Source organism: Leucoraja erinacea, chromosome 29 (genome assembly GCF_028641065.1).
Source record: "Leucoraja erinacea ecotype New England chromosome 29, Leri_hhj_1, whole genome shotgun sequence".
NCBI classification, from domain to species: domain Eukaryota; kingdom Metazoa; phylum Chordata; class Chondrichthyes; order Rajiformes; family Rajidae; genus Leucoraja; species Leucoraja erinaceus.
The window spans coordinates 13,753,419-13,773,007 of record NC_073405.1 but is presented as its reverse complement, the minus strand read 5'-3'; the positions used below and the strand labels follow the sequence as shown (position 1 = coordinate 13,773,007).

Here is a 19,589-nt window from a genome sequence, read left to right as displayed (position 1 = left end):
CACTTTTAAAACTTTCTTTTTTATAAAGTAGGAATCTCAATGACAGTCAGTTTGCAGTAAATGTTACTTCCAGACGAGACACAGCGGCTAGTGTCAGAGTGGACTACAAATCCCAGCAGGCACTACGCGGGCAGCCGCGCTGTGCCCATTGGTCGCCGGCTGCCTTCAAGCTGCATGCTGATTGGCTGGCGAGCCCCAGCCTGATTGGGTTAGACTAATCAGAAGCCAGTCCTTGCCCCCCCGCGGCCTGATTGGCCAATGAACACGGCAATGGACAGAGACCGACGAGCTGATTGGTTGCTGATCCGCCAATGGCCGCGGACGTTGGACTCGGATGTGCGGCTGCATGAGGCGACGGCGGCGGCGACGCTCCGGTCACGGGCGGATGAAGCTGTGACCCGGTGGGCGGACGTGGTGACTGACGGCGGGGCCTCTCCTGACACCGAGCGCGGAAGATGGTGAGCGGTGAATGCAGGGCCGGGAACCCCGTCGCTGCGGCCCAGGATGAAGCGCGGGGACGGGGGAGAGAGGAAGGAAAGACCCCCACTTCCACACAGACCCCCGGAGTCAAGGGGGAGAGGGCCAGACACCACACCACACGGATTCAGCGCAGGGCCCGGACCCCCTGGAGGGCAGCGGTCAAGGGAATAGTTATTAAAAAATAAATCCAGACACATTCAGTCAGAGCAATGGGTGCGAACTGCAAGAATCTTGGTGTTCTCTCTATAATGTTTTACGTTTGTATCCCACCAGGGTATAATTGGGGTCCAGCTTGTTGTGAGCCTTCTGATGGCATCTCTCATGCAGAAATTGGTGCCTCATTATTCCATTGGTCGCTGGCTGCTCTGCAACGGCAGGTAAGATCTATTATCTAAATTGTTTTTGGATTTGGGCTTTCACTTTTAACTTCTCTGCCTTTTGTAGCTGGTTCTTGCACAAGTCCTGGGATTTTCAGAACCCCTCTGACTTGATGGGATTAGATGAGATGTCAATGTGAGGGTCTTCCTGTGATTGTGGACGATTACAGAAATCCTACGCTGTTATTACCAAGTTCAGAATCCTGGTCCAATGTCATCCCTTGGTCAACTTCACTAAACTGATTATCACATCAAGGTTCCAGTTTTAGTGATGATGCTCATCAGGAATCTGCTCCTATATTTCTCCCACCTTGTAGAGCTGATTATGTCTCAAAAGGTGCCTGGATTGCACTGAAGGCACTTTGCAATTTCCTGAGATTGTGACTGGTGCAAGTCTGTCTTTCTAGGGTCTGTGTTCTTCATGCATAAGGCGATGGCACTGCAGTAGCTCAGTAATTTGACTGTGGCAAGCTGCAGAGCTGGCTCTGGATCGCTCCGATATCCATGACTGAAAACCTTAGAGTGTAAACAAGACCCTGATCTATGTTTGTATGGGACTGCAGTTACAAATAGGCCCGAAACGAGCAAAGATTCTGGTTCGCTTCCCAAACCAAAAGATGGGTGAACCAGCTATATCTTGCATGCTATCGTGGAACAGCGAAGTGTCTAACATTTGATTTGATATTACTACACTGGGTTCCTGTTGTGTTGAATTCACCACCAGAACAAGAGAAGGAAAATATATTGTTCATCCACCGATGAACGATATCCAATGATGAAGTCTACCGCGTTCCCGTCCTTCCCACTTGCCCCACCACCCCATCTGCAAGACCCCCCCCCCCCATAATCCCACAACAATGGCTGGATCATGCAAACACTGAGGTGCAGCACACCTGTCGACTTTCTATCTGTTTTGTCATTTATACATTTAAAGCCGCTGTAACCTCACTAGTCCCACGTTGATTAGTGCCGCTGACTGTGCATTCCATTTTCTTGCAGTCTCCTCCGATTCAGACATCCATCAGATGAAGAACTTCGAACCCTAGCAGGGAAGCAGAAGCCCAAACAGAGAAGAGACAGGTTGGTCGAGCATGCAATCCACCACACTCTACCTCGCAATAATCCCTCTGATTAGATCTGCTTCACTCTGTCCCGACTGGCCAGGATAAACATCACTGATTGAACTACCTCAGCTCAGACTAACCCTTTACTCTTGGGAACATTAAAATAAAGTAACGGCCAGTTTTTCTCAATCCAAAATCCTTAGTGAAATCAAGGACATTCCATACAAGTTCACAGTTGCTGGGGTTAGTTTCATGCAGTGTCAAAGAGCCTGATTAGTTAGGAAGAAGCTCTTCTTGAACCTCCTGGTCACGGTTTTCAGCCTCTTGTACCACCTTCCTCAATGGCAGGAGTGAAATGAGAGTGTAACCAGGATTGTGTGGGTCGTTGATGATGCTGGCTGCCTATTTGAGGTAGCATCTCCTAAATAAATTTTCGATGATCTCCACGTCAGTATCTGTCTGAATCCGAAGATTATTGCTTTAGTCCACTACATAGTCCTGAGCATGGAACCCAGGCCTTCACTTGGATGGTGTTGCACTGTTTGATAAGTCGATAAGCAGTGAACCCAGCTATCCTGCCACTTGAATGTCCAAAAATACATTAACATCACTTAACTTTGTGAGATTATATTCAGATGAGTTCCAAGTTTGCTCTGAAAACTAGCAATTTGCTGCACAGGTTATTTATTGTGAATTGCTTTGGGGAATTGAGTCCACGATAATAAAATACTGTGTCAATACAAGTTCCCTGCTGCAACATTCAAGCCTCATAAACAGCCCAAATTGTGGAAATCCCTCACCTGGGGGGGTTGTAGTGTTTTTGGGGAGGGTTTAAACTAACGTGGGAGAAGAATTCTTATGAATATTCAACTTCTTCACAGGAGACAGAATGGCGTCACTGAAAGCAAACCAGAAACAGTCCCCAAAGATATCAAGCTGTCCTTGGAGTCCACACCCATCAAGCCCCTTGATGCCTTGGGTAAGCAGCAGATTCAATGTTTTAGTTTAGAGATACAACGTGAAAACAGGCCCTTTGGCTCACCAACCAGCGATCCACGCACACGTACACTGTCCTACACACACTAGGGACGATTTTACATTAATACCAAGCCAATTAACCTGCAATCCAGTACGTCTTTTGAGTGTGGGAAGAAACCGAAGATCTCGGAGAAAACTCACACAGGTCACCGGGAGACGTACAAACTCTGCATAGACAAGCACCCAAACTTTGGATCGAATCCAGATCTCTGGCGCTGTAAAGCAGTTGTTTTACCGCTGCGCCAACATGCCGCCCCTGATGATGAGTCAAGTTTCACAGATGCTGCACCGTGCCCACCTGGACTCTGTAGTTTAGATGGGATGGGATCTTGTACTCAATGTCCCAACCTATAGACGCAAGCATACCAAATGCCTCCTTTACCACTCTATCTGCTTGTGTTACCACTTTCAGGTAGTTGCGGACTAGGACACCAAGATCCCATTACATAACAATTCTGTTAATTGTCATGACATTAATTGTATATTTTCCCCTTGCGTTTGACCTCCCAAAGTGCAGCAACGCACACTTGCTCAAGTTAAACTCCACTAATTTCTGATAACCCCTCCTGTACAGCTCCTTCAGATGGTTTGCCATTTTGAAACCATGTCCCTTGAGCATATTGATGGTTGGATAGTGAGTGGAGGGGCACAGAGAGGTGAGAATGTTGTGAATGGTGGGGTTCAGAATACTAGCCGAGTGGAGAGCTGGTCGCAGTGTTGCCAGGCTCAGCCAGCACGCCAAATGACTTCAGTGTACCTCTGGTAAACGTCCTTCTCCCTTTGTCTCTTTTCTTTAGTCCTGCGCTACTACCTGGACTACCAGTGGCTGGTGGATTTTGTCATGTATGCGACCCTGGTTTACATGTTTACAGAGGTCTACTACAGCCTGCTCAGCATTCAGAGTGAAGTCAACGTAGGTGTGCTGTGGTGCCTGCTCACATTGGTCTTTGGGATGTATCCTTGTGTCATGGGCAACAACCCCATCCTTCAATCTGTGCGCAAAGAACCTCTCCTGTCAAACAGCTAGCAGGCTGGCATTACGGAGCAGGTCAGAGTGAGCACAGCCTGTGGGAGATGCACCATTTGGGTGAGGAACTGAATACTCTTTCAGCTGAAGGTAAAAGATGGGTATTTACCTATCATGCCTACCGAGATAGGAGGTATAAGATGCTATTGTCAAGGTTTTCAACAATGTTCTTCAATGCCCAATCTCTCAGCTAACATGTGTAAGAAAGAACTGCAGATGCTGGTTTAAATCGAAGGTGGGCACAAAATGCTGGAGTAACTCAGAGGGACAGGCAACATCTCTGGAGAGAAAGGAATGGGTGACATTTCGGGTTGAGATGACTGTGTAATAAATTGTGCTGTTTACAGTCTTACTTAATTCCCTCCTCCAGAAATCGCCAGGGATAAATGAACTCGACCTGTCTCTGTCACCATTGTAAATATAAAATAAGAGTCAACAGGGCAACCAAGTGGATCAGGCTGTCCCCTGTGCCTGCCAGCGATTCCCTGCTCTCTGCCCTCTCCCCTGTGCCTCCCAGTGCATCTCTGCCCCCCCATGAACCCTCCCCTGCCCCTCCCAATGGATCTCTGTCCCCTGCACCTGCCAGTTGTTCCCTGCCCCCTAAACCCTCCTCTGTACCGGCCAGTGGTTGCCTGCACCCGCCACTGGGTCCCTAATGCCCTGTCCCAGCTCCATGTGCCGTGGCCAGGGTCATTTGGGGTAACTGCTGATGTTATTCAGGTAGAGTCTGATAGCAGCAGCAGCGGACCATTTCTTAAGTCTGGGATGTCCTTGGATTTCAAGCTCCTGTATCTTCTCCTAGATGGTAGAAGAGAGCAAAGGGGTGGGGTGGCTGCCTTGTTGATACTTCCAGGAACTGTGATGATGGGCTGGGTGGAAGCAAGTGACAAGCCTGAGATGTCAGTCAAAAGGCAAGATGCTGGTGATTTAATTCAGGGGTGTGTAGAAATTTCTCACAGTGGATAGTGAACGTCTGGGATTTGCTAGCCCAGAGAGCTTTGGAAGCCAGAACAGGAATATTTAAAGGTGGATGTAGGTACATTTTTGAAATATCGAGGAATTACACCTGACCATCGATCACCTGTTCGCACTAGTTTTACTCGAGGTGGCAACACAGTAGCCTGTTAACCTTTAAACCGGCACATCTTTGGTATATCCAGATGCTACTTTGTTTCATCTAGATGAGAAGCAGTTAAGGCCTAACATGAATGACTTCCATAAGCAAGATAGGTGGAACCGAAATCTGGTTTGTGTCCGTTCTAGCTACACCTCCGGAACGATTCCCAAACTGGGGCAGGTTCACTGACATCCACTGCGAGTGACATCATGTTAAAAATGAACCACAGAATGTCCTTATTTTAGATTGGGTTTATTTCCTACAATCCTCTTGCTTGCCTTGACACTGCATTCAGTAAGGTGCTCGTCTCTATGATGACTCATTACTTCAAGACTGAGGAAGGAGCAGAGCGCTCTGTCTGCCTGATCTTTGCCTTTCTCTTCCTACTCATCGCCATGTTGGTGCTGGTGGTGCGAGAGGAATATCTGGAGTTTGGACTCGAACCAGGTGAGTTTGTTGAAATTACTTTTCATAAATTGTCTGCTCAAGGAGTGTAACGACAGTGCGGTCAGATAGACTTGTGGTTGATTTCATCTGCTCTGATATCCCCTCGGCGGCTGAGGGGACATTTGATAGAATTGTATAACAATTATGAGAGGCATAGATAGGGTGGGCAGTCAGAACCTTTTTTCCCAGGATGGAAATGTCCAACACTACCGGACATAGTTATAAAGTGAGAGGGGAAACGTTTAATGGAGATGTGCGGGTTACGTTTTTTTCCATAGTGGGGGCTTGTAACGCATTACTAGGGGTGGTGGTGAAGGGAAATACAATAGTGCCATTCAAGAGGATTTTAGGTACATGGAAGTGCAGGAAATAGAGGTATGGATCGTGTACAGGCAGATGAGATCAGTTTAACTCAGTACACATGTTAGGTACAAACATCATAAGCTAGGGGGATCATTCGTGTGCTGTATTGTTCTATTTGCAATGTACAGAACAACTATTAAACCCACTGCCTCCAACCCTCCTGATCCATTACCTGCAAGGACAGCAGGTACAGGGGAGCACCCTGTAATAGTTCCCTGTCATCATTGTAGACTTGGATGTTGGGCACTGCATGTCACTTGTGTCAGCTTGTTGAGGTCCCTGAGGGAACTCAGACTGGCATCTTTCTTGTCTGCCACCCACTAGACACTGGGTGAAGTTCCAAATAACTATGAAACTACAACTGCCTCTTGTATCTGCAAACACTGATTGTTCTTTGTCTTTGTTCCCCACACAGGGTTTGCCAACTTGTATGAAAACCTGCGGGTCTTTTTCAGACAGCTAGGACTGGATAACATCTGGCCGTAAGTGCCCCTCCCGCCCCTTTCTTGTCAAAACAACTTTTCCCTTATAAAACTGTTTCCTTTGAATATTCTTTCATCCAAGGTTTGGAGGATAACGTTCTTCCCTCGGGTGTGGTCATGGGTCACTGCCCGTTACAGAGATGGATGGCAGATAGACTACTCTGACGGAGCACCACATGTTGGATGTACCAGCTGTAAAGTTACACCTCAGATTAAGGCCCCTCTGCCCCTTTGAAGGGAGCTCTCTTCCCCCATTGACCCAGCCAACATTGACTTCTCTGCCAAAGTCACCATCAAGCAACCTAGCTGCTGTATGTTTGCTGTTTTGTTGTGCATAGATAGGTTGCTACTGCAGAACAGGCAGCACCTCCAAAGTCTACATCACCTATAAATGCCAACCAGAGCACGATTGCATGATAGGCACTGTGGACACGCAGGTATTAGTGGTGATCTGCACATGTAGGCCAGTTTTCTAAAACTTTTCCCTTTGAGGAAGAAGTTTAACCAAGGCCCCTCCTCTCTGTAACACTTCAAGGTCCAAATGCATTATTTTGAGATGAATGTATCACAATGCTTGCCTGCCCGCAGCAAATCTGGACAGCACTCGGGCAGGGGATAAGGAACAAGTAACAGTTGTACCGCATCAGTGCCAGGGACTGCTCTTCTCCAGGGCCCGTGCCCATCCACCTTCACGTTCAGAACTTTTGCCAAATGGAAAAATTGATTGAACGCTTTGATAGCTTGAAGGATGTAATTTGGAAACAGGCCCTGTTATCGGAGTCCAAGCCAACCATCTAGTGTTCACACCAGATCTAAATTATCCCACTTTCCCATCCACTCTACACGAGGGACAATTTACAAATGCCTCGTAACCTTCAAACCTGTACGTCTTTGGGATGTAGGAGGAAACTGGGGCACATGAGGAGACCCAAACGGTTACAGGGATAGCGTGCAAATACCACGCAGGCAGCACCTGAGGTGAGCATTGAACTCGGGTCTCTGATGCTGTGAGGCAGCAGCTCTACCAGCTGTACCAGTGTGCCACCCAAATCAAATGCAACCATCAACATCCTATAAGTGATCCTAGATTGAACCAGCCATGGGAGTAATGGCGTTCGTGTTCAAGAAGGAACTGCAGATGCTGGAAAATCGAAGGTACACAAGAATGCTGGAAAAAACTCAGCGGGTGCAGCAGCATCTATGGAACGAAGGAGATAGGTAACGTTTCGGGCCGAAACCCTTCTTCAGACTGATAGGGGGTGGCGGGGAGAAGGAAGGAAAAAGGGAGGAGGAGCAGCCCGAGGGCAGGGGGGGATGGGAGGAGACAGCTCGAGGGCTAAGGAAGGGGAGGAGACAGCAAGGGCTAACAAAATTAACAAAATGGGAGTAATGGCTGCAGAAGTAGGTTAAAGGCTGACTCGAGATCCTTTCCGTTGCAGATACTCGGTGGCCAGACTGATCTTTAAGCTCTCACTGGTTGGGCTTTCCTCATTCATTGGAGCATGTCTAACATTCCCAGGCCTCCGTCTGGCTCAGACTCACTTGGATGCTCTGAAGATGACGGAAGACAAACCTCTGACACAGTGAGTAGCACCGCGCAGTGCATAAGTGGGCCCCGTGAGAGGGGCTGATTGCAGAACAGCAAGAGTAGGCTATTCAATCCCAGACAGTTGTCCTTGTGTGGCTCTGTCCAAACGCCATAAGTAATCGAGCTCCAAGTTTGCAAAGGGACCTGATTGATTCACTGAACCACTGAGCGATGGCTTCACTGCCAGAGGTATTGTCTGACACAACGTCTGGATCCCCATTCAGGTGTCAATTAGAACCCGAGAACATTCTTCAACTGATGGTGGAGTAATGTGAATTGTAATCAGCCTTTAGTAACCTTTTATCTAACATTTTACTGATCAAGTATCTAACTCTGAGAAAGATAATTAGAGTTAGCTACTTGATTACCAAAGGGAGACATGTTTACTAAAGAATGCAAATATGAAATGTAACAATCCTGCTTCAAACGCAGCTCCGGCTCTCCTCTCCTCTCCTCGATTAACTATTTACATCTTGCCTGCACAGTCTCTGCCTCGGTGGGGAGCTTGCTGTGCTGCCTATACTGTGTGTGGGGTGGTGGGGTACGGAGCGGTGAGGTGTGGAGGAGTGCGGTGGGGCACGCTGTATAGGGATGGGGTGCGGCGTGGTCTGGCTCGGCAATCCTCATGTGGCTTGTATCCATTTTCCAGGTTTCTGCTGTACGCCAACTTCCTGTCACCTGTCATCATATTGTTGCTCTGGGTGAAGCCCATCAGCAGAGACTTTGTGATCAGCGCCCCATACGGGAGTGAGAAGGTTGAGCTGTGAGTACCCGAGCTAGCTTCACACTGGCCTTTGTCACATCAGAAGGATCTCGACCCGAAAGTCACCAATTCCTTTTCTCCAGAGCTGCTGCCTGACTGGCTGAGTTACTTTTGTGTCTTATCTTCACTTTACCCTCGGGGAAGGGGAGGGACCACATGGATAAACTCAACTTGTGTACATCACCCCCGAGATGTCCTCCACAGATGCTGCCTGACCTGCTGAGTTACTCCCAGCACTTTGTGTCATTTTGTACATCAGCCCAGTTGTCCTCCTATCCATGCCTTTCACACATGCTGCCTGACCTGCTGAGTTACTCCAGCACTTTGGGATCTATGCTGGATTCAAGAATCTGCAGTTCCTTGATTCCCCAGTGTTTGTTCTCATTCCAATTATATCTGGAGGGATACTTTAGAGGCCAGTGAATTGGTGAGAGCCTAGAATTGTTGTGGCCATAATTGGGTAAGGGCCGATGGTTCTAATGACAGTTGAGTCCATGGTCACTGAAGTTGAGCTCTGTAATTCCTGATATGTTTTTTAATTAATTGATTCAAATTCACCATATGATTGGAACATCGTGACTTGTCCTGGATTTCTCACCCAATAATGTAGCTGTTACACTACAATTTTTCTTTGCTGGGGTTGTGTATTCTCTGCATTGTTCCACCATACACTACAGATCCATCTTCCAGGTGCACTGACTTATAAGACTGTAAAACATAGTAGGCCATTTGGCCCATCGAGTCTGCTCTGCCGTTTTATCAAGACTGATCTATTTTGCCCTTTCAACCCCATTGTGGTCTCAATTTTGACAGTTCCAAACCCTGGGTTCCAACTGTGTCTTGGGCGGGGATGTGAATTGGGTAGGGAGTGTGAATGTAGGCCAGCTGTGGGTATGCAGGGATAGGGATGTGGTTGAGGTTGGGGGAGGGAGGGCTGAGATTTCCCTGACCCTTTGTGCTCCCTGAATGCCCTGACTCCTCTCAAGGTGTTTATTGCTCTGGGCTTTGGCCTCTCCAAAGCAGGCATGAGTCCGATTCCACTCTCTCAATGCTCCCTGGTTCGTCCCTGCTGCACAGCTGCGGGCTCCTGCAATGACGTGACTGCTCTGATGCTGCCTCTGCCCCCTTCCCATAGGATGTCCGACTCGACATACAACACGGCGCGCCTGTGGGTGGTGCTGGGACTCTGCGCGCTGCGTCTGCTGATGACGCGATACCACCTACAGGCCTACCTCAACCTGGCCGAGAAGTGGGTGGAGCAGATGGGGAAGGAGGCTGGATCCATCACCATGATCGAGATTCAGCGCAAGGTACAGTGCATTGTAGGAAGGAGGAGGACTTGGCACTCCTCTAAACAGAAGTCAGTGTGTAACAATGTGTAAGAAGGAACTGCAGATGTTGGTTTACAGCAAAGATAGACACAAAACACAGGAGTGGTGCCAGAAGATTGTAGGGTGGCGAATGTTGTTTCTCTTTTCAAGAAGGGCTGCAGGGGAAATGCTGGGAACTATAGGCTGGTGAGCTTAACATCTGTAGTTGGTAAGTTACTGGAGAGTATTAGGGATAGGATAGGATATTTGGATGGGCAAGGGCTGATTCGGGATAGTCAGCATGGTTTTGTACGTGGGAGGTCGTGTCTCACAAATCTGATTGGTTGATGGAATTTAATACTGAGAAGTGTGAGTTGTTGCAGTTTGGGATGTTGAACAAGGGCAAGACCCACACAGTAAATGGTAGGCCCCTGGGTAGTGTTGTAGAGCAGAGGGATCTAGGAGTACTGGTGCGTGGTTCCTTGAAGGTCGAGTCGCAGGTAGATAAAGTGGTCAAAAAGGCTTTTGGCACTTTGGCCTTCATTGATCAGAGTATTGAGTATAGAAGTCGGGAGGTCATGTTGCAGTTGTATAAGACGTTGGTGAGACCATATTTAGAATATTGTGTTCAGTTCTGGGCACCATGTTATAGGAAAGATATTGAGGATGTTGCCAGGACTAGAGGGTGTGAGCTGTTGGGAGAGGTTGAGTAGACTGGGTCTCTATTCCATGGAGCGCAGGAGGATGAGGGATGATCTTATAGAGGTATACTAATTCACGAGAGGAATTGATCGAGTAGATGCACAGAGTCTTTTGCCCAGAGTAGAGGAATCGAGGAATCGAGGACATAAGTTCAAGGTGAAGGGGAAAAGATTTAATAGGAATCCGAGGTGTAACTTTTTCACACAAAGGATGGTGGGTGTATGGAACAAGCTGCCAGAGGAGGTCGTTGAGGCTGGGACTATCCCATTGTTTAAGAAACAGTTAGACAGGAACATGGATAGGACAGGTTTGGAGGGATATGGACCAAGCGCAGGCAAGTGGGACTAGTGTAGCTGGGACATTGGTGGCCAGTGCCAGTGTGGCTGCAGGGCCTGTTTCCACACTATATCACTATATGACTCTAAAATACTGAAGTAACTCAGTGGCTCAGGCAGCATCTCTGGAGAAAAGGAATAGATGACGTTTCGGATCGAGACTATTCAGTCTTATCAAGGGTCTCGACCCAAAATGTCAACTCTTTCATCTAGAGGGTGCGTGACCCGCTGAGTTGCTCCAACATTTTGTGCCTAGTCCCAGTGTGTAACAAGTTCCATCTCATGAACTTTGGTGATCAGAATTCCGTCTCATTTTTATTTTAAATAGTGCAAAAATTCTGAACCAAAAATCAATTTGACCTCAGTGGAAATGGTGGACAATTACTGATGAAGGGAGGGATTTAAGAGCGACGTTAGGGGCAACTTTTTCACTCAGAGGGTGGTCACGTGGAGTCATGGAGCATGGAAACAGACCCTTCAGCCCAACTGGTCCATGCTGATCATATGCCCATTCTAAGCAAGTCCCATTTGCCTGCGTTTGACCCATATCCCTCTAAACAGTTCTTGTCCATTTACCCATCCAAATATCTTTTGCATGCTGTTACTGTACCTGCCTCAAATACCTCCTCTGATAGCCCGTTCCATATACCCACCACCCTTTGTGTGGTTGAACAAGCTGCCTGAAGAAGCAATAGAAGTATATCCAATTACAAATTTTAAAAGATAATGGATAGGATGGGTTTAGAGAGCTCTGGGTCAAATTCAGCCGAATGAAACTAGCCCAGATTGCCAACTGGTCGGCATGAACAAGGTGGGCTGAAGGGCCTGTTCCCGTGCTGTACAGCACTATGACTCTATGAAGGCATCCTTCTGCGTTTCCACAAATAATAGGCTTGTTAACGCACAGCGTTATTAACCTCTGCAGAATGCTTAAAATCTAGCACACTTCCAGTCAACAATATCATTCTTGTTACCATTTAGAAACACTTTGCCAGCATTTCCCATTTAAGTCCCTCGTTTCACCTTCCTGGTGCAAACCTCAGTGTGACGCTAACAGCGGTGGGCCTGTTGTGCGGCACTAATCCCCCAGCCCCACATCCCTGACGTTAAGCAGCTCCAATGTCTCAATTACGCAAAGTCTCTGCCCCTCTGTGTAAACCTCAATCTAAGCCGAGTGCCCTGGAGCACTTGGTGGGACTGTGTCACCATGCAAGGGATACAAGGGAAACATTTACACAATTCTTCCTGAGCTGGTCTGAAAGATCAAAGTTGTTAGAACCACGGTTTCTTCATTGTATTAGTTGATTGAGAAAGTAGTGGCTCGAAGATGATGAGGCATCTGGTGCTCAGGCAGTTTCTCTTCTTAAATACTCAAGCCTGGAGTCTACTCTCATTCTGTGGAGTTATGCATAGAATAACTGGTAACCAGGAAGCAGAATGTGAATCTGTCAGTGCCAGGTATCTGGGGTAAGTTACAGGTTGGAGAGTTTCAAAGCTTATGGGGCTGGAGTTGAATGTTCTGTTAAAACACAGATTACAAAGACTATATTGTCAATTGGAACCTAATTGAGCAGTTTGAGATTATTATATAGAACATTGACATTGATATAGAACAGAACATCTCTGTCCCGCACACTGTTCCAAGATCTTTGTGAGTCCAGGGATTGCCTGAATCCTGATCCCAGGGGATTCTGATACCCCCCTGTGAATATTCTGTAGACAGTGTCTTGTGTGTTGTGACTAACGGGGTGTGTTTCTTTCCCCTTGTGCAGGTTTCACGAGTGTTTTGCTACCTGTGCGTGGTCACCGTGCAGTATCTGGGCCCAGTAATCCTCATCTTCCACTCCACTCTGCTGCTTAAAGTCCTGGGTAAGGACCTGCAAAGAGTCCTCGTGTCTGTATTGTCCTTGTGTGTCTCTGAACTTGGTGAGCGTGGGGCAGTCGGCTGTTCTCTGAGGCAGCTCGCCCTGCCCCTGGTTCCGAGCCCAGACATCCGCTGCTTCCCCCCCCCCCCCCCCCCCACTCTCTCTCGAACCTCTGACCCGGCCAGCAGCCGCCTCGCACTCCCCGGCCCGCAGTAATTGTGCGTATCCCGTGTTTTTCAGGAGAATATTCCTGGGGTCTGTTCCCGGAGCCACCCATGGCTTTGCCGGCGGTCGACGTCAGCCCTCGTTCCTTGGAAGATGCCCCCGAAGAGGAGGGCGACTATCGAATAGCTGCCTCACAGATCATGGCGGCACTGGGTGCCCTGCGCAATGTGTTCACCCCCCTTTTTTACCGGGGCCTCTTCTCCTTCCTGACCTGGTGGCTGGCGGCTTGTCAGGTGGTCACCAATCTCTTTGGCCTGTACTTCCATCAGTACCTGATGGCCTCGTAGGAAGGTGGAGGGATGGTGCAGGACCACGTCTGCTCTCAAGTGCCTTCCCTCCGTCTCCTCGCACCGAGCTCGCAACAAAGCTCTTCACTCTGTGAACCCTGCCTGTATCCCCTGCATCTCTTCCCCTCCCCCTCCCCTTCAACGTGCTGATTCCCACAACGGGACTTCTCCACAGTGCTGGCGACCTCTCCACCAGCCCCAGCTACATGTGGAAGACATGCGACTGTTGTCCCTGCCTGATGCCCCGGCACGTCCTGTGAACACTCGAGGCTCCAGGTGAAAGGACAGCGGCTCCAAGGCGGCAGAACTCCCGTCTGTCAAACTCCTCGGCGGCTTCCATCTCCCCATCAGGACAAGCCGGGGATGATGGCTGGACGATCAGCGCTGGATGCTCCTGCCGCCCTCTGCCTCTATCCCATGGGGGGTTGAGTGGGGGTCAGTGGCTCGAGATGCTTCCATTCAAAGTACGTCATCCACTTCTCAACCTCGCCTGCTCTCGCACTGGAACTTGGGCATTGTCCTAAACCACGGGGGCATGAAGAGTCAAAATGTATTCCGGCAGCCTTCTTGTACATGGGGGGAGTGTCCCGAGGTGGGAGGGTGTGTGTGAGAGATATCCCGGGGAGAGGAGGTACCAGAGGGGGAGGAAGGAAGGGAATGAGCTGAGTGTCCTGGGTGGGGGGTCCCAGTCAGTGAGAGGGAGCAGGTATGGTTATGGGGGGGGGGGGGGGGGGGGGGGGGGGGGGGGGGGGGGGAGTGGGGGAGTGAGTGGTCACCCAAGATGGATGTGAGTGTGGATATGCTGGCTGGTATGGGGGGGGGGGGGGGGGGGGGGGGGAAGAGAGAGAGGTTTGAGGCAGTTCAGACAATCCACTCGGACAGTGGGATGAAATCTGTTGCATTTGTACAATTTGTTGGTGAGGTTGCACTTGAAGGACTGTGTTCAGTTTAGGTCACTGCTATAGGAAAGATGCCATTTGGGTAGGAAGGTTGCAGAGAAGATTTGTGAGGATGTTGCCGGGATTTGAGTGCCTGAGCTCAGGGGCGGATCTATTATGAAACTAATGAAGCTTAAGCTTCAGGGGCCCTAATCCCGGAGGCGACTTTAGTCCAGATATTCTTCCGATTTAAATCGTAATTCCAATTTTTTAATTTTTTTTTCCTAGAAATTAATCTGATTTTTCACCTCGACTAAACCCCTCGCCTCGCCTTGACTAAACTTCACCTCACACTAAACTCGCCTCGACTAAACCTCCCACCTCACACCTAATCCCCACCTCGACTAATCGCCGCCTCTATCCCGCTCCTGCAGGGAGGGGCTGTTGCCGCCGGACTGGGGGAGCTCGACGTCAACGTCAGCGTATGTGGCCCCTCTCCTCCCACCGCCTCTCTAGGGCAATGTGCTTGCACTGCACGGCCCCGCCCCCCTGGTTGGAGCCGTTCAACTCGCGTGAGGCGACGCCGGTGGGGGGGCTATAAACAGCGGAAGCGGGAGACGCGCGGATTAGGTATGAGGTGGAGTTTAGGCGTGAGGTGGGAGGTTTAGGTGGGTTAAGGTGTGAGGTTTATTTGAGTCGCAGGGGTTATTGAGGTACGGTTTAGTCGAGGCAAAGTTTAGGTATGAGGAGAAGTTTGGTAGTGAGGTATTATCGAGGCGAGGGGATTAGTCGAGGTGTAGATGTGCAGGTGAGCGGAGGTGAGGTGAGGAGAATTGGGTGTCTGAGATCGGGAAGGGAGACCGAGGTGCTGCTGAAGGAGACGAGGCCACTGCCTTCTGTGGCAGGGAATACCTCATCTAATTCTCATCTCAGTGCTAGGCAAAGAGACATTTCAGGTGATATTTTTTGTAAAGATTTTTTTAGCTGTATGAGGCCATTTATTGAAACATATAGATTATTAAGGGTTTGGACACACTAGAGGCAGGAGGATGTTTCCAATGCTGGGAGAGTCCAGAACCAGGGGCCACAGTTTAAGAATAAGGGGTAGGCCATTTAGAACGGAGATGAGGAAATACTTTTTCACACAGAGTTGTGAATCTGGAATTCTCTGCCTCAGAAGGCAGTGGAGGCCAATTCTCTGGATGCTTTCAAGATGAGAGCTAGATAGAGCTCTTAAAGGTAGCAGAGTCAGGGGATATGGGGAAAAGGCAGGAACGGGGTACTGATTGTGGATGATCACGGTGAATGGCGGTGCTGGCTCGAAGGGCCGAATGGCCTACTCCTGCACCTATTATCTATTGTCTACTTCATGAAATATATATCTTTTGGGGGTTATTTTACTGCGTATGTGTTAGAAAACTACCAGCAGAAAGTTTGAGAATCACTTTCAATTTATTGAAAATGCAGGAGCTTCAGGGGGAGTTGCCCTCTGAGACCCCCACCGGGGCACTGCCCCTGGACCCTGCCGGGGGCCTAGCCAGCCTCCTGGACCACCGGCCAATACTTCCTACTTTTTTTCTGGAGATGAATATCATGCTTAGTCCACAATTTGGGGTCTACTGTCTGATAATTCAATACAAAATAATAGTTAAAATAAAAATTAAAAGGTTATTAAAGTATCATGTAGGCGAGCGTAAATGAAAAATTAAGGATGTTTCATTCTAAATATATTTAATGTAAAATAATTATATAATTTAAAACACTATTAACATTTATGACAGAAATTAAAATTTGTGGTGATCTGTCGTGGAACGACCCCATTGTAGAGGATAACAGTGGTTACCCAGACCTTGTTGCTGGTTGCGAAAGGGCCCCCATAACAGCTCAAGCTTCAGGGCCCCAAAAATGTAGGTCCGCCACTGCCTGAGCGACAGTGAGAGATTGGGCAGGCTATTCCTTGGAGCGCTGGAGGATGAGGAATGGCATTATAGATGTGTATAAAATCATGAGTGGAATAGGCAGGGTGAATACACAGTCTTTTACCCAGGGTAGGGAAATCAAAAATTGGAGGACATAAGTTTAACATGAGAGGGGTAAGATTTTATGGGAACCTGAGGGGTAACTTTGAGAGGAAGTAGTATAGGCTGATACTATAACAACATGTAAAAGACATTTGGGTAGGTACATGGATAGGAAAGCGATAGGGGCCAAATGTGGGCAATGGGATTTACTTAGATGAGGTATCTTGGTCGCTACCCATGTGCTGGGCCGAAGGGCCTGTTTCTGTGCTGTATGACTCGACTTTGAAAACTTGACAGCTCATTTTACCCCCTGCGGTTTGGGGGTCTCCGATGTGATTGTAACCAGAACAAGTCCCAGTGATGGTGGGTTATACAAGGGAGGAGTCAGAGGTGATTGAACTCCCTGCTGCTCTCGGAGAGAATGGCGGTGGGACCTGCTAGCATCTGAAGGCAGTGGAACCTCAGCGTGGTCTGATCTGAGGATCAGTGCCTCTGACTAGAAGCTGCGATGTTTCACTACCTCCTGAGGCAGGGGGAATATATGGGGCGAGCGAATGGTGTTTACAGTGGGGTCTTGCCAGCCAGGGATGCCCTCCAGAGAGTGCCATCTTCATGCTGTTGTTCTGCATCTGTGTAAGATGGTGATTATGTAATTAATCCGTATGGTTTTCAAACCAGGTCTGTCTGTGAATGTGCACCTGTAGTGGGTATCACTCACACTGGTCATACAACAGAAGGGGAAATGTTTCCGTAATAGGTTTACATCAGTTTATACTAAACATCGGTGCAGCAAGTCATCACTGGTGGTGTGGATGGGAAAAAGGGGGTGCAGGTTTCTGCAGCAGAAATGGTCACCGTGCTCCTTCAATATCATCTCCCGTTTATATGTTTCCTATTTCCTCTGACCACATGTCACTCCTCTTATTTGACACCCTTTTTGTCTCCAGCCTTTGTCACTTCACCCATTTTCTAATCGCCCCCCTCGGCTGTACCCACCCATCACGTGCCAAAGTTTGTCCCACCCCTACCTCTCTCCAGCTTTCTAACCCCTTTTCCCATCCTGCTCTCAGTCTGAGGAAGGGTCCCAGCCTGAAAAGTAATTCGTCCATTTCCCTCCATAGATTTTGTCTGACCCGCTGAGTTCCTCCAGCACGTTGTGTTTGTCTCAGGATTCCAGCCTCTGCATTTCCTTGTGCCTCCACTGCAGTCCTGCCCTCTGCCCAGCAGGGTTCGCTGGCTAGATTCCTGCCTCCACACGGCGACCACTCGGACTGGGTTCGGGAGGGGTTAGCTGTCCGGAGCCGCTGACCAAGGCCTCGCCTGTCCCTCCCCCCCCCCCCCCCCCCCCCCCCCATGGAGTTGTAGAGGATGGAATATGTTCTCACTGACCACTTGCCCTAAGGTCCCCGTCTCCCTGAACATAAAACAGTGCAGACCGACCCAAAACATCCCCTATCCATGTTCCCCAGAGATGCTGTCCGGAAACAGGGGCCACAGTTTAAGAATAAGGGGGTAAGCCATTTAGAACGGAGATGAGGAAAACCTTTTTTAAACAAGGTTGTGAATCTGTGGAATTCTCTGCTTCAGAAGGCATTGGAGGCCAATTGGCTGGATGCTCTCAAGAGAGAGTTAGATAGAGCTCTTAAAGATAGTGGAATAAGGGGATATGGGGTGAAGGCAGGAATGGGGTACTGATAGTGGATAAACAGCCATGACCACAGTGAATGGCGGTGCTGGCTTGAAGGGCCGAATGGCCTACTCGTGCATCTATTGATCTGCTGAATTATTCCAGCACCGCCTGTCTTTTTTTATGTAGACCAATATCCGCAGTTATTTGTTTCTACATAAAACAGTACAGCACAATACCAGGCCCTTCAGCCCACAATGTCTCTGCTAAACACGATGCCAAGTTAAAATAATCTCATTTGGCTGCACCTGATCCACATCCCTCCATTCCCTGCATATCCACGTGTCATCTAAAATCCTCTTAAACGCCACTATGATATCTGTCCCCGCCAACACCTCCAGCGGCACGTTCCAGGCACCCACCTCTCTCTGAAATAAACTTGCATCTCCTTCAAATGTTGCATCTTGCGTCTTAAAGCTATGCCCCTAGTCTAACATTTGCCACCCTGGGATAAAGGTTCTGGGTGTTTTAGAAGGACACAATATGCTGGAGTAGCGCAGTTGGTCAGGCAGCATCTCCAGACAAGTTGCCTGACCCGCTGAGTCACTCCAGTACTTTGTCTTTATTTCTAAACCAGCATCTGCAAATCTTTGTGTCTCCCCTATCTACGCCCCTTAGCCTCATACGCTCCAGAGGAAACAATCCCAAGTTTGTCCAACCTCCTTGGAGCTAATACGCAGGCAGCTCTCGGCAGCGTGATTCCCCTAATTGTAAAAGCGCACACCTCTTCACTTCTGAACGTCTACTGTAAAGCAAATTGCCTTCAGTTCGGGTTCAGTAAACCATCTGATCCATGTCCCTCTGAGACCCTCTTTTGTGTGTGTCGGTGTCTGTGCAGAAGTCTCTGCCTCCGCCCTCTATTGTGTGTCTGGGGCACTCACTGGTGTACAGAGATCAGCCCATACAGACTCCCGGAGGACTCGCATTTCACCGATATGTCTGAGTCCCGCTCAAATGACTTAATTATGAAGCTGTGTGTTTGTTGAAGGGCCAGTCCGCCCCGGTCAGAGGCACATTAAATATTAAACCCTCCTATTAGCCGCCCTCTGCCGCTGCATTTTATCGCTACACCTCATTCGTGGTGCCGCTGGGATTGTCAGAGTTGCGGGGAGAGGGAGGGCCTGAGTGTGGGTGTGTGTACACTCCTTCTGGGGTGAGGGCTGTGTACACTACCTCTGGGGTGAGGACTGTGCCGTTCCGCTCTGTCCGAGCCATGTTGGCCCTCGCTGGTTTTAACATTTCAAGGGGTGTAGAATTGAGCGCATTTTTGAATGCTGTGCGTGTGTGTGTTTGGATTAATTTAAAAAGTGTAATATATTTAAAAATCTCCGTTGAGTTCTCTTCATTTTTCTCCGCTCTGTTCCACCCGGGGCGTCCCAACAGTGAGGGAGTTGAACTGGGAGTGAGTGACCAGTCTAGAGAAATGGACAGACATTTCCCGATCGGAAGCGTCTGTACATTCCCAACACAGACGCTGCCCGACCGCCTGAGTTCCTCCAGCACTTGATCCCCTTGTTTTGGGTGCGCTGCTGA

At 48.9% G+C, this 19,589-nt stretch overlaps 1 protein-coding gene across 2 annotated transcripts; it reads left to right on the top strand.

Moving 5' to 3' along the window:
• Nucleotides 1-313: 313 nt before the first annotated feature.
• tmem161a (transmembrane protein 161A) lies at nucleotides 314-19,383 on the top strand. 2 transcript variants are annotated; one of them, XM_055658666.1, is made up of 13 exons: nucleotides 314-458; nucleotides 754-857; nucleotides 1,857-1,937; nucleotides 2,803-2,900; nucleotides 3,757-3,913; nucleotides 5,399-5,550; nucleotides 6,329-6,395; nucleotides 7,835-7,978; nucleotides 8,633-8,746; nucleotides 9,882-10,056; nucleotides 12,866-12,962; nucleotides 13,199-13,416; nucleotides 15,004-19,383. In XM_055658666.1, the coding sequence occupies exons 1-13, from the start codon at nucleotides 456-458 to the stop codon at nucleotides 15,058-15,060; spliced, it is 1,467 nt and encodes a 488-aa protein (XP_055514641.1). In that variant the 5' UTR covers nucleotides 314-455; the 3' UTR covers nucleotides 15,061-19,383. The 2 variants fall into 2 exon arrangements, with proteins under 2 accessions (XP_055514641.1, XP_055514642.1); XM_055658667.1 differs by lacking the exon at nucleotides 15,004-19,383 and having other exon boundaries at nucleotides 13,199-14,050.
• The last annotated feature ends 206 nt before the right edge of the window (nucleotides 19,384-19,589 follow it).

Coding starts and splice junctions, on each gene's coding strand:
- tmem161a (XM_055658666.1), top strand. Junction 5,551..6,328: donor GGAGTTTGGACTCGAACCAG/GTGAGTTTGTTG, acceptor TTCCCCACACAG/GGTTTGCCAACTTGTATGAA. Junction 7,979..8,632: donor GAAGACAAACCTCTGACACA/GTGAGTAGCACC, acceptor TCCATTTTCCAG/GTTTCTGCTGTACGCCAACT.